We start from the raw sequence: 13,755 nt of genomic DNA on the forward strand, positions 1-13,755 counted from the left end.
ATGTGAGGTTTTTTAAATTTAAAATTGTTCCATATATTTATAAGTAGTGGTTTTACTCGGATTCGCTCGGTATTTGTAATATAAACCGCTTACACATGGCTAATCTAATAGCAAACTTTTTATTAAATTTATTTGAATAATTTTATTTTATTTGTTTTTTATTAAATTTAACGTCACAGATTCTACGAACCAAAATTTACATACATACAAAGTCTCTTTCGAAATGACATATATGTATGTATGTATATTACTAGTGTTTTTAACCGGCTTCGCTCGGTATTTGCAATATAAGCCGCTTAAACATGGCCAATCTAATACTAAACATTTTGTTAAATTTATTTGAATAGCTTTATTTTATTTAAATTTATTTGAATATTCATTTGTTTTTTTCTACAAACCAACAATAGTTACATACAAAGTCTCTTTTTAAATTACATATACATATAACCAGCAACGTGGTCTAGTGGTGAATGTTGAATTATTTCATACTTGATGTTACGAGTTCGATTCCCCCTAAGTCTCGTTGTTGGCCAGACCTTGGTTTGTCGAGGTCGATCGTTTCTTATCAGAATTTGCCAATTTTTCTGATTTTCATTGAAACGATTCATGTAAAATTGGCGTTTCCTTCCCAATTTTCTGTTGCGAACCATTAGTTATTGTTATATCTTAGGTTTCACCATATTTCTCACCATAGATGTCTCTGTGGTTGTTTATCGAATATAAAATTCGTATTGTTACATGAAAGTTATTCATCGTTATTTATCGTATTAATACGATGTTTGTAATATCTGACCATAGATGTCAGATATTGTTTAGATTTATGTACATGTATCTATGTAATATTTATGTGGACCAGGAAGGCGCATTTGGGGTTTACCTGTTAAGCCTTCCTGGTATATTTGTATATATGTATATAAAATATATTAGAAGATGAGGTGGATTAAAAAGAAATTAACTACTAAAAGGATTTTTGTAATTGTTCATTTCCAATATCTTTTCTATATTTTTTATTTTCTTTTAGTTATTATGTTACCGTTCCAGATATGTTTTTTTTATCTTTTGGTATTATATATGTAAGTCAAACCCCGTCAGTCTATCGGTTTTTCCGCCTTACCCATGTATTTTAAATTTTCAAACAAATAAATAAAATTTAACAGAGCTTAAATCTAAGAATCGGTAAAATTTTCCATCCTCATAAACTTGAATGGGGCTGGTGGCAGTGCAAATATTTTTTTAAATATTTTTTACGGATTCCCCATGATACAGAATATCTTTTTTGATTATTCCTAATGGATACGTTTTCAATATATCCAGGAATTAAAAGACGAATGGAAAGAGAGAGAGAGAGAGAGAGAGCATTTGAACAAATGAACAAAATTTTAATTGAAAATTCAATTTTCCGTAAAACGAAAATGGTTGATTTTTTACACTTCATGCTGTATAAAATCCGATGCAGTCATAATGGTTTGAAATGTATGCGCTTCTAATTCTGAAATAAACCTTAGGTGAGATGTATGACTAGGGTAGCTAACATAATGGAGCAAGTGAAGAAATTTGTTACAGACATTTTTTATTTTTTTACGATATCAATTTTATCCGTTTAACTTTGTAGACGTCTTCATCGAATAGTGGATGGGTGCAAATGATGATGGCAATAACAATACTTAGTTGAATTGAAATTTTACAATACCTATACTGAATTAGATCAATTGTATGCCCGCACGTTCGTCGTCTCCACAGCGTTTTAATCATTTTAAATCACTGCAATGCACTGTTTGAAAATATGTATATATGCACTCGTATGTTGAACGCGCCAGAACTTTATTGATTTTTTATTAATGCGAGTGAAATTCAATTGTTTTAAAATTTGAAAATTCTATTAATATAACCGTTTGAATGTGCATTTTCGCAGCCATGATGTCAACTTCTATTATGTTTGAAAACACATTGTTAAATTGACAAACCGCTGTCAATACAGAATAAATGCTTAGCAGAAGCAGCATATGTGTGTGTACATATGTACATCAAACGGAAACGAGGCGAAATTGGAATTTGCGTTTGATTAATTTTACAGAAATTAGCTGAAACAGTACGAATAGGATTGTTCACATACAATATACAATACATACATACATATATTGTCTTTGTATAAATTTCGTTTGAATTTATACATCTATTATTGTATTTGTTTTTTCTTATTATGGTTTTAGTGATGACTTGGAACTACTATATTATGTTACTATGGCAAAATTGTAAAATAAATAAATAAATTTCATAAAAGTTTCCAATAGTCAACCCTCTACATTTTTACATCATTTCCAGGACAATTTTTTTTTTTGCAAAGTTTGATGAAATTAGCTTTTATTATGAACTAGTGTTGTGCCCGTTGATTTCAACGGGTGACTTTGGAAAGGAATTGTACACTTATTGAAATAAAGTTATATATCTAATATATAATTTCGAAAGAGACTGTGTGTGTGTGTAAGTTTTGGTTCTTAAAATCCGTGACGTTAAATTTAATAAAAATAAACAAAAATTAATATTCAAATAAATTTAATTAAATGTTTACTATAAGATTAGCCATGTTTAAGCAGCAGAATCCGGGTAAAACCACTAGTATGTACGTTCATATGTACATATATAAAAAGCAATCTGTTATATAATCAGAAAGTGCGTAGAATTTTGATTTTTAAATGCTTTTTATTATTACTAAATTATGTTGACAATACATCTTATATCTATTTTAATAGCTACTGATCTACTGATCATTTTCTATTTTACAATTTTAAATTAATTTTGTTAGTAATCATATTATTATATTATTATAATGTTAATATATACAGTGTAATAAGTAAAAGAGCTCAAAAACCTATTTATATTTAAAGTGCGTAGAATAATCTAGACTTCAGCTTCTAGAATATTACATTTGTGATACCAATTAAAATGTATTTTTTTAAGTGCCTCTTCTCTTATTGATGTACTTTTCACAGACGTTATTACGCACGAAAGTACATATTTATTTTTTATATGTTTTCTTCGATGAAGTGTTGTTTGAATTCGATATAAAATTCTATAAATACAACCATGATGGCTTTATTTGTAGAAGTATTCTCAAACCTACGCATTTAATACGTTTAAAAAATATATTTATGTAGTTTCAAATATTACAAATTGATTTTGATTTTTAATAAAGCTCAGATGCTTAATTCAAATTGATTATATCTACATATGTACATATGTATGTACCATGGTGCGGCAAAAATTATCCCTTTGAGGACGTGTTTGATAGGTTTACTGAGAATGACTTCACTAATGTAAGGTAATCTATAGGCGAGCGCGCGTAATAATGCACCGTTCATCCATTCTAAATGATGAATGAATGTGTGTGGGTGTATGTGTTACCCGTCGCTCGGCCTGACGTCGCATATGCCTATCGTCGCTCGGCCTAACATCACATGACGCTTCACACCCCCCCCCCCCCCCCTACTTCCCCGCGTCTCCTCGACCAATTCACTCTGATTGGCTGTGTGTTGACGGTCTGGCACAAACACACATACCCACACACATCGCGTCCGTTTTTATATATATTATTATTTTTTTAATTTCAGCCGAATAAAACTGTTAGTATATATGTACATATGTATGTACATAAAACGCTCAGACAGCTTAAACTAGAGTTTCCAACGATTCTGTGATATTTTAACACTTCTATTTTACTATGTTACATTTTCCCGAAATCCCCTTTGAATGAATTTAAATTAAACAGTTTATTGAGAAAAATGGCCGAAAAATGCTAAGCCGTAACGACAGCACGCTTTTATGGCACACTAGAGCTGCGTAACAAAAACGCAAATGTATATTTACAACACTACATGGGTAAATAATACCAGCCACATTCATGGCATGTACATATGTATTTGTACATTTTTTATCTTTTAATATTATAAAATTGTAAATGGTGACGCTTATAACGTACACAATGAATATAATTCTGGTGATATAACAGTATCCTTGGTGCATTTTGCTAACCTAGTTTCAGTTATAATTCCCTTTCCATCTACCTAACAATGGAGTGATTAATACCAGTCACGTGTGGCGTATCCTTACGCATGTTTCATCTTAATTTTCCACTCGTACACGTATATATTGTCGAAGCCACAATTGGCAGTTCAGCCACGTACTACGTCTTTACCGAAGCATATGTATTTTTTTTTTTATTAGAGCCGCTTTAAGAGCTAACCATTTTCATTTCATGAAAACCCCCCGAATATCCAATAAGCGCAAATCTGGTGCATGTAGAAATTCACTTCGGGGGATTTGACGATCCCAACTTGCTCGACCAAAAAAAAAAGGCTGAAAAAACTGGCAATTTTCCTCCAGAAGAGGCTGAGAGAACTTTTTCCGGTCTCAATTTGCTTTGTTTACGAAAAGGAACGTACTTTTTTTTCAACATTCACTCTCCCAAAGGAAACTTAAACTTGTCAAATATACACAATTTCGCGTGGAATTTCCAATTTTCTTTAAAAGGAGTATTTTTTTCATCGTTGCCCTGAAACAGCCCCGTTTATAAATTTTAAGTCACTCTTAAGACGTAACTTACAAGATTGATGTGCTTAAAACCAGACATAAATGTCATGAAAATAGTTATTTGTATAACTATTTTTAATCTCCTTATATATATGTACATAGCTAAGATGAGACGTTGCATATTTAAAGTCAAAAAGCCTATTATATCTGATAAATGGATGTAGTTCTTAAAAAAACGTAGCACGAGTAGTATTTAAAACAATCTTTTTTTGTACAGTACAGAAGCAAACTTTTATATTATGTACTTATGTACATAATATATATGGGTTGGATCGTTTTTGTAGAACTGCGACCAAGAGAAGTTTACATATGTGGACGCAGAAAATCTTTCATCTCTTACGAAGTAAGAAGTTGAGAAGTAAGTCCATCTATAATTCATAAACAGACCCAAAAGCATCGTGAAATTTTGTTTTCTCCCACGGGTATTGAACGAATTCACTTAGAACCAAAAACCTTTTGTGGCCTCTTACGTTGTCTGCAAAGTTAATATTACAGAATTCAACCAGTTGAATATCCACTGTAAATTATTTCAAAAGATTTAAGTATTTGCATAATAACATTGAGAATAAAAATTGAATAAATTTGGAAAGTTGAATATAATACCTAACATTAACATTAAGTAAAGAACTCAAATATTTAATTTGACAGCTGAATATAACATTAGATATGCTGTCAAAATTAAATACAATTATACTTTTCAGCACACTACATGAAAAGTTGAAAAATTATTAAACAATCCATGTACATATTGTACATATGCAGAAAAAATTTATATTGCCATCTAGTGGCAAATGTGTAAACTATTTTGAATGAAATTCATATTCTATTTTTGTTAAAAGTTTTTTATTGGTTCACTTGTTCAAAATGAAAACATTTAAATAAAATAATTTTAAAGTGTTTTAATATCCTAAAACAAACTTGAAATATTCTCATTGCATAAACCATAAATTAAAGTGGGTATACACTATTCAGGTAGTCATCCACATACGACAGTTCGCACTTACGACCGGAAAAACATCATCGATTTTCAGCCAATTATTTTTTAAACATTACTATTAAAATTAAATCATGGGCTGGTGTTACGCCACTGGCCTTTGGAAGAAGTTAAATGGCACAAATTTTCGAGTAATTAGTAAATTTTTGCATTTACAAAACACTATCCCAATAAACATGTTTCAATAGAAAATACTCAATATAAAATAGTATTAACAGTGGAAAAAAATCCCATGTGAAAATACGTACTTTTGACTTTTGATTTGAACTGGACGACTACTTATAGAGATTTGAAAGCTGAAAAGTACTACAAATGAACGATAAAATACCCGACTATAGATTCCAATATTCATTATTAGGAAATTGACAGATTTTGAGACATCGACCGAACAACACCAAGATATAGAAAAATCGCGCGATTTAAAAAAACACATATGTACATATCAATCAACATTTTTTATTACCAGATTCGTGTTCACTGGGCATAGATCTATAAGAAAAGTCATATCTCGTCTCTGAACCAAAAAAAAGTCGCATTTGTCGAACAGTGTTATTAGTTTTTCATGTGAAATATATATAGTTTTTTTTTTAATTTATCTAATACTCAAACCTATCGAAACGATAAAACATTTTGCCAAACGCTCAAAGATGTCACTAATTAATTATAATTATTTGGTTAGGAGTCGTGAGCTGTCACGCAGTTTCAGTGTCGGCGTGTGGCTTGACTGATTGGTGTATAAATAATGCAGTGTTGATACCGCTGGTGAGAGGGATGCTGCGTCCCGTGTACCGAGTGGCCCGGACGCCACTGTTCACCCCCTGCCGAACCAAAGTCATCTTCGCAGAGTCGTTCCTGGACAAGGCGGAGAGGCTGCACCTATGGAATCGGGACAACAAGCTACTCTTCGGCGCCCTCGTCGAGTCGTCCAAGGACAAGGCTAAACGACTCACCAACGAACCCAAAATCAAGGGTAACACTCCTCAATCGACAACATTCTCATCTCAAATTACATTCCCATTGAAAAAACTCTCGTCTATTTCCATCCCGTGACAAATTCTTAACCTTGATATATAAAAATTCTCATTATAAGTTCAATTTGGGTGACGTCACCGTCGCGCCAAAAAGTGCTGCATTTTATACTGAAAGTATTGTTGAATGTACATATATTGTGTAATACGCACTAAATGTTGCAAGTTTGTTGAAACATTTTGTCGGTGTGCTTGAATTGTTTGAAAGGTTTCCCAATACATATTTGCATAAGAAAGCCTTCTGTTTATATATATCTTTTCTAGTGAGGAATGATGAGATTCTTCCGGGTCATAATTTCACCAGATTGCACATGCGTTTTGATTATTTTAACCTATCTGTCTGATAGCCTGCGCTCATCATTATTTTTATAATTGTATGTGATTTATGAGTGGAATTTTGATCTTCTCTCTTCCATTTGAGCCTCACAGGGATGCTTTGGATTTACGGCTGGTTCTTATATATTGGTGCTAGCTGTGGATGCTACAAATTCCCTACTATGTATGCTGTTATTTGATATTTTACCTATTGTTAATGCTATTGTTTTTATTATGTACTAGCTGAACCCTGTATTCGTTGCAATGCCACAATAACGCATGCAATTCCTGTTCCCGTTCTCGTTCCCGTTCCCATTTTTCGGAACAACGCAGGCAGCGAACACCCTGGTCGCGACGCGAAATCATTTGAAATTATAGCGAATGACACTCATTCCCGTTTTTTTTTCACAGTAATCTTCCCGGACATGCATACAACAAATCCTGAAAGTTCCATCGTAATCGCTTCAGTGGCTTAGGAGCCTATTCGAGACAAACACACACACAGACATTATTTTTGAAATATTTAGATATATATATATACCTATTTTTTGTCTCTCTCTCTTCTCTTTTTACAAGGCTATTATTAGTTTTTTTTTTATATTTTCGACCATTGTGGCGCAATAGAAATTCCTGTTTTGGCAAAATGGTCCACACTTAAATATATAAGTAATTTGCAGTATAATGAAAATCAGTGTACAAACAGACCAGTTCTTGACAGTCCAACGATTCAAATATCTGCCACCGAGTCTCTCCACATTTTTATCACCTCCAATCACTCCAAGTCTTCATTTTGTTGCCGAAAAACATGAAATACATTAAAAAAACCTTAACCATTCATTCTATCTTGAAAGTTCTCATGACGTAGAACTATGTATATATGAGAGTACCCTCTTTAGATATCACAATACCATCTCACCAATTTTTATAACGAGATTTGACCATACATATTGGATTTTGCGATGTTTGAATTGCATATATGTAAGTAAAGATGGTGTATTATAACAGTACCGACATTATAAATTGTTTCAAAAATTGAACGGAGGCTTAAATTTCGCTCTAGGTCGTTTTTTCTCTACAAGCAAGCCGACCTTGTTATCAGATATGCTAAAAAGATTCTTTACATTAGTGAAATGCACACCGACACCGTTTAATGTGAGGTCATTACCCAAGTTTAAAAGACCTCCAAATCGTACATATGTTATTCATCAAAATTCGCTCTCAACCAATGCAGTCTATATCAAATCTTCCTGGAGTAGCCGCTTTTTGCATTCTATATATAACAATACCAATTTCTTTGAATATTATATTTTATTTATCCAACCTTGGTTATTTTTATCAAGGCTGTCTGACCATGTATAAGGTTTCTCATACAATATTGATACCGACTGGCAGTGCTTTCCTGAATCGACCACCATTTTAAAACAATCATTGCGGGTCAAAATCTGCAAGTGCACACTTTTAACTTATCGTGGCTTTCATAAATGCTACATATCTCATATTAATAAGTAGGTTAACCAACCATATTATCACTTGCAATGTGTATTTCACAATAGTCATTTTTGTTTACATTGCAGCACTTGGAAAATTGCCACACCTTACTTTAATATTAGAACATTGATATTTTTACTTTAATATTAGAACATTGATATTTTTTCTTTAATACTTGTACAGTATTTTAAAATAATACCAGCTTACTCATTAAAACAGAAATTTCGCAGTAAAAATAGTATATTCAAGGTCAAATTCTGCAGATCGACAACAGATTTGCAAAAAAAGCGTGTGACATTGAAAGAATACATCAGTATTCATGTAGTATGTACATATGTATACATATGTTACAGTCCAAATGTTCATTCATGAACATACTACATAGGTTCAAACACAAGCTATTGGTTTTAGTTTAAGTGCTAACATTCAAAAGCTATCTTCAAATAGACTTACCAGGTGTCGCATGAAACTTTTAGCTGTGAAAACCTTCGAGATATCAAACCGCCAAGTATTCAAAGGGGAATTCGTATGGAAACCGCATTAAAACGTTGCTATAATTCTCTTTGTTGCTAATTTTTAAAATATTGCAACCCAGAGTAAGCATACATACAGCTGGGACAAGAGATTGAAGTACATTATGCCTAATAGTTTGTGCATGAACAAAATAATGGCGAAAACACACTGAGTGGTACGGAACGTCATGTCCTTGGCACACGCTGTGACAGTGTGTGTTCCCAAACCGAATTTGGATGTAGTTGTGAGTGCAGAGTGCATATGTTTCTCCTACATTTCTTCAAATATGGGGTTCACCGTTATCGATCACTGTCAAGCAAGGATAAAATATCACTGAAAACACTTCAGGGGGTGATTTTTGGTACTGTATACCATGTATGTATATGGGCTGGGTGCTGCGTTTTTTTGCATGTTTAAAAGTATCTAAAAAAAAACACATACCATTCAGTGTGTTTTCGCCCTAATTCGTTTATCAATTTGGTTTTTTGTGCACACTATAACTGGCCAGATAGGTTCGTGTATGAACCAACTAGTTAGTTCGCAAACAAACGAAATGTACACCTTTTAAACTGCATAATTTCACGAATGGTTCATGAAATCATAAGGGATATAAAAAAAATAGTGGTCCATTTCATGGTTAATCAATACGTAGTTTGTCACATGATTCTAGGCAATGGAAGAAATGTCACGATAGCATGACATTAACCGATTTAAACTTCCGAATGCAACTTAAAAAATGTTGAAGCGGTTCCAAATACGCAACTCGACATTTCTTTAATGTGGAAATAAATAATGCTGATAAGCAAATCATCATTTGCAGAAACGACGCATTGATATGATGTTTTTGGGCAAACTTGAGAACCGTATCCCGTGTACATTTACGAGTATATAAATAAATGGGGTATAAGTTCATAGTATGTGTGTTTATTTTTGCCGGTTTACTTTTTTTTTTACCAAAAACTATTGTAGATATAAAAAAAAACATCTTTGTCGCACTAAAAATAGAACGTAAACATGCGCTCGGTGGCGCCAACTTCAGCTGCTAGCATAATAGCAAAACAAGTTTTTTCTGGCAGCCATTTGATAACTTGGAAACTATTTGAATTCATTTATTAAATATAAGCACGATACAATCTACTACAGATACTAAATGCTAAAATCCAATGTACTCGGAGAACTATTGAGCATAGTATGATGGTACAAGACATAAAGCAAATAGCTTGAATGATAAACTTATATAAAGTAGCAGATATATTAGAATGAAGGTTGAGTGGAAAGTAATAAATATTTAGTACCCTAGAGAATGTAGAAGGAAGCAAAATAAGCTAAAAGTCATCCAGTGGATGATCTCAAAAAGTGCTGGACTATATTCAAATTGGTGTGTTGAGCAATAGATATATGTAGAATAACATTGACTTGAAGGTTGAGTGGAGAGTAGTAGATATTTGAATGGTACCCAAGAGAATGTAGAAGGAAGCAAAATAAGCTAAAAATTCATCCAGTGGACGATCTCGAAAAGTGCTGGACTATATTCAAATTGATGAATACAATCCAGAGTAAGAAAATATTGGTATGTTGAGCAATAGATATAGAATAACATAGACTTGAAGGCCGAGTGGAGAGTAGTAGATACAGAAAGAGTACAGATTAAGCGTGCCAACGTTTTTTTTTGCATGTACAAAGCTATCTAAAAGAAAAAAAGTGCCGCGTTCCACTATGTGTCTGTACCTTAAGTGGGAAAATACACTGAATCTAACGGCACCAGCATACTCTTGGCATCCTGCTGTGAAAAATCTGCATGGCTTCTTTTTTTCTTCTACGTTTCTTCAAATATGGGAATTATTGTTATTGATCATTATCAAACCGATGTCAATACAAAGATTAAAGCCTGGGTGCCATAGCATGGACTATGCATGCTAGCGTTTTTGTTTACATGTGCAAAACTATCTAGAAAAAAAACGTTCCGCGTGCCTCTCTGTGTGTTTCCACCATAAATGTTGTGGGCTTATTATGTTGGTGAAATTTTTTGAAAGAATGGCCCTATGGAATGATGGATGTAAGGAAAAATAAAAACTGCATTAAGAAAGATTATGATTCTGCGAAGAATGAGCGTGAAATCAAAACAATATGTAATATATCTTAGAATCTGTATACGTTTTTCTGATAACATTTTTGTATTCATTTTCAGGTTCGAATCACGTAAGCAAAGATAATACTCGCAGCATTAGTAATACTCAGCCTCTGATAAAAGTAAAGAAACAGAAAAAGAATGTGAAAATTTGCCTTGATGAACGCCTCAATAATGCAGATAAAATATTTTCAAAAACGAATCGAACTAAATTCGCCGAAAAGACAAACACACACTCAGTTTGCAATCCGACGCAATTGAACAAACCTCGTGTAGAAATTTTGGCATCCAATAGTAAAAATAGCCTGTTTACTCATCCAAATGTCGGAGTGCCATCGATAATTATCAGAAACTTTAAGATGTTTCCAATGATGTCCAATCAAAAGGTGGATTTGGTCGATAAGAAACCTGAAGCTGTCAACGAAGATAAAATCATAAGAGTTACTTCGAGCGGAACCCAATTCATGAACTTCCCATCGGTCACTAGAGTTTTAGACCAGACAATGTCTGAAGAGTCACGAGCTGCTTTGGAAAAATGGAAGCAGGAAAAAATCGAAGAATTGGGCTTAGAAGGATTTGAAAAATTCAATAAAAGTATATTGCAAACTCTTAATTCAACATTTTTCTTCTAAATACTAGTTTTTAATATGATTTTCTATACATTTCAGCTCAATTAGAAAGAGGAACGCAATTCCATAACTTATTGAGTGAGCATTTCCTATCCGTACACGGTGTATCTGCCGTAGATAGTGCATTGGAAGGTGTCTGGTCATCTGTCTCTCATGTTTTAAAAGAATTAGCAACACCCAAAGCAATCGAATCTCACGTTGTACATCCTGTTTTGAAATATAAAGGCATAATTGACTGTATCGCCATGTATCAGTAAGCTTTCTTTTTGCATATTTTAAGTTGTATCTACTTTCAGTTATGTATTGTTATAAATGATTTGCTTTCAATTTTAGAGATAAGCCGACACTCATAGAATGGAAGAAGTCAAATAAACCAAAACCGGCATTGTCGGCCACTTATGATAATCCGGTGCAATTGGCAGCCTACTTCGGAGCAGTCAGTCATGATGCAAATTACAAACCGCTTCATGTTCGCGATGCACTTCTAGTCATTGCATACACTGATGGTAATTCAGCAGACGTTTTCCACCTGAATGCGGATCAAATGCGACAACATTGGGCGGCGTGGCTTTCGCGTTTGGAAAAATATTGGACCGTAACGGAGACTAGAAACGAACCTGAAAACAAAAAAATCGAAACGGAAAAGTTGTAATGCTTTGATCCGAATGTTTAATGAATAAATTGTACTATCCGTATATATTTAACAATTGTAACATTATCAGTAAATGACAGAATCTAGTATTTATTTTTCAATTGAAAAAGGAAGACTGCTTTTATAATTTATAAGTTAACTTTAGTTTTGATTATTTTTAATATTATTAACTAAATAAACTAAACGTAATAGTATACATTATTCCCATTAATTTTAAGTTTGGATATTTTTTATTGATTTCCCAGTTCTATTAAAAAATCTATACTAAGAGAAAGAATCAATGACTTTTAAATATCTGTTTTTTTTTATTATTATCAATGAGCAATTGAAGTTGTTCTGATTTTTCAATTGTGAATTAATTCTAGTCCATTTTTTCTGTATACTTAATTAAAACATGTATCAATGCTTATTTTAATAAGGTATTTGTTATTACATTTAAATGGTATTATATTTGTAATATATAAAAATATATTTCCAAAAAATTTAAATGACTAGATTTAATATATTCATTCACTTCTTATTGTAATGATTTTCTTCCTTAAATATAGTTTAAAAATTATATATATATATGTTTTATTAAACCTGTCACAACCAGGGCCTGTGGAGTCAAGAGTGGTATTTATTTTGAATAAAAATATCAATAATTTTATTTTACTACCGCCATCTATGTTTAAAACTAATAAACAAACGGTGGATAAACGTCAACGACTATCTCGCCGGGCAGATTTAAAACGCGTCTTACACGATATTTTTGCACCATCGTAATGGCGGAGGATCCATTTACTTATATTGATGACCAAAATGAGCAATATGGCAAAGTATGAAAACGATCGGATAAGAGGCAAACTTTTTCCTGAATTGTAATCGTAAGTGAAACGTAAAGGAGGTATGTAAAAACTCAACCGACTCTTGACTTCTTTATATTATTTTCATTATTACGGTATGCGTTAAGTAAATCCACTAATAAATTGAAATTTAATAATGTCTTAGTAAAAATCTGAAATTTAAAAATAAATTATAAATAAAATCGTCGAATTGCACGTGTTTTGATGTGTTGCGGCCAAAACCGATTGTTTCCTGTCTCATACTTTTTTCTATTAAATTGATATGTTTGTGTGTGAAATTCATATACATGTATGCATACTATGAATGTACTTAGTTTTTATTTATATCTATTTCATTACCAACTGAAATTTGGGTTTTATATCAATTTTCAATGACATTTTTAATTCCTTTAATTATGTATTTCTATTTTGAAAATCGCTATTAGGGTTAACCCTTTGTCTGCTACAATAACGATAAATCGTTGTTTTGAAATCGGCGAAGATTGCTACGACGATCGTTGTTGTCGTCATTAATTGTCGTATTTCAATACTTTCTTTGAGCCGCCAGCGCATCAGTGGCACGAAACATTTTTTTTA

At 32.5% G+C, this 13,755-nt stretch overlaps 1 protein-coding gene across 1 annotated transcript; it reads left to right on the forward strand.

The window, feature by feature from the left end:
* Positions 1-6,250: 6,250 nt before the first annotated feature.
* LOC143914596 (mitochondrial genome maintenance exonuclease 1-like) lies at positions 6,251-12,899 on the forward strand. The gene is made up of 4 exons (XM_077434867.1): positions 6,251-6,551; positions 11,114-11,647; positions 11,722-11,935; positions 12,016-12,899. The coding sequence occupies exons 1-4, from the start codon at positions 6,353-6,355 to the stop codon at positions 12,332-12,334; spliced, it is 1,266 nt and encodes a 421-aa protein (XP_077290993.1). The 5' UTR covers positions 6,251-6,352; the 3' UTR covers positions 12,335-12,899.
* Positions 12,900-13,755: the final 856 nt, after the last annotated feature.

Source organism: Arctopsyche grandis, chromosome 7 (genome assembly GCF_051622035.1).
Source record: "Arctopsyche grandis isolate Sample6627 chromosome 7, ASM5162203v2, whole genome shotgun sequence".
Lineage (NCBI taxonomy): Eukaryota > Metazoa > Arthropoda > Insecta > Trichoptera > Hydropsychidae > Arctopsyche > Arctopsyche grandis.

What these genes read in the sequence shown, in the direction of transcription:
- LOC143914596 (XM_077434867.1), top strand. Translation starts at nt 6,353, where the DNA reads ATGCTGCGTCCCGTGTACCGAGTGGCCCGGACGCCACTGTTCACCCCC. An exon ending in CAACGAACCCAAAATCAAGG is followed by an intron (nt 6,552 to 11,113) that starts GTAACACTCCTC and finishes ATTCATTTTCAG; the next exon opens with GTTCGAATCACGTAAGCAAA. An exon ending in GACTGTATCGCCATGTATCA is followed by an intron (nt 11,936 to 12,015) that starts GTAAGCTTTCTT and finishes TTTCAATTTTAG; the next exon opens with AGATAAGCCGACACTCATAG.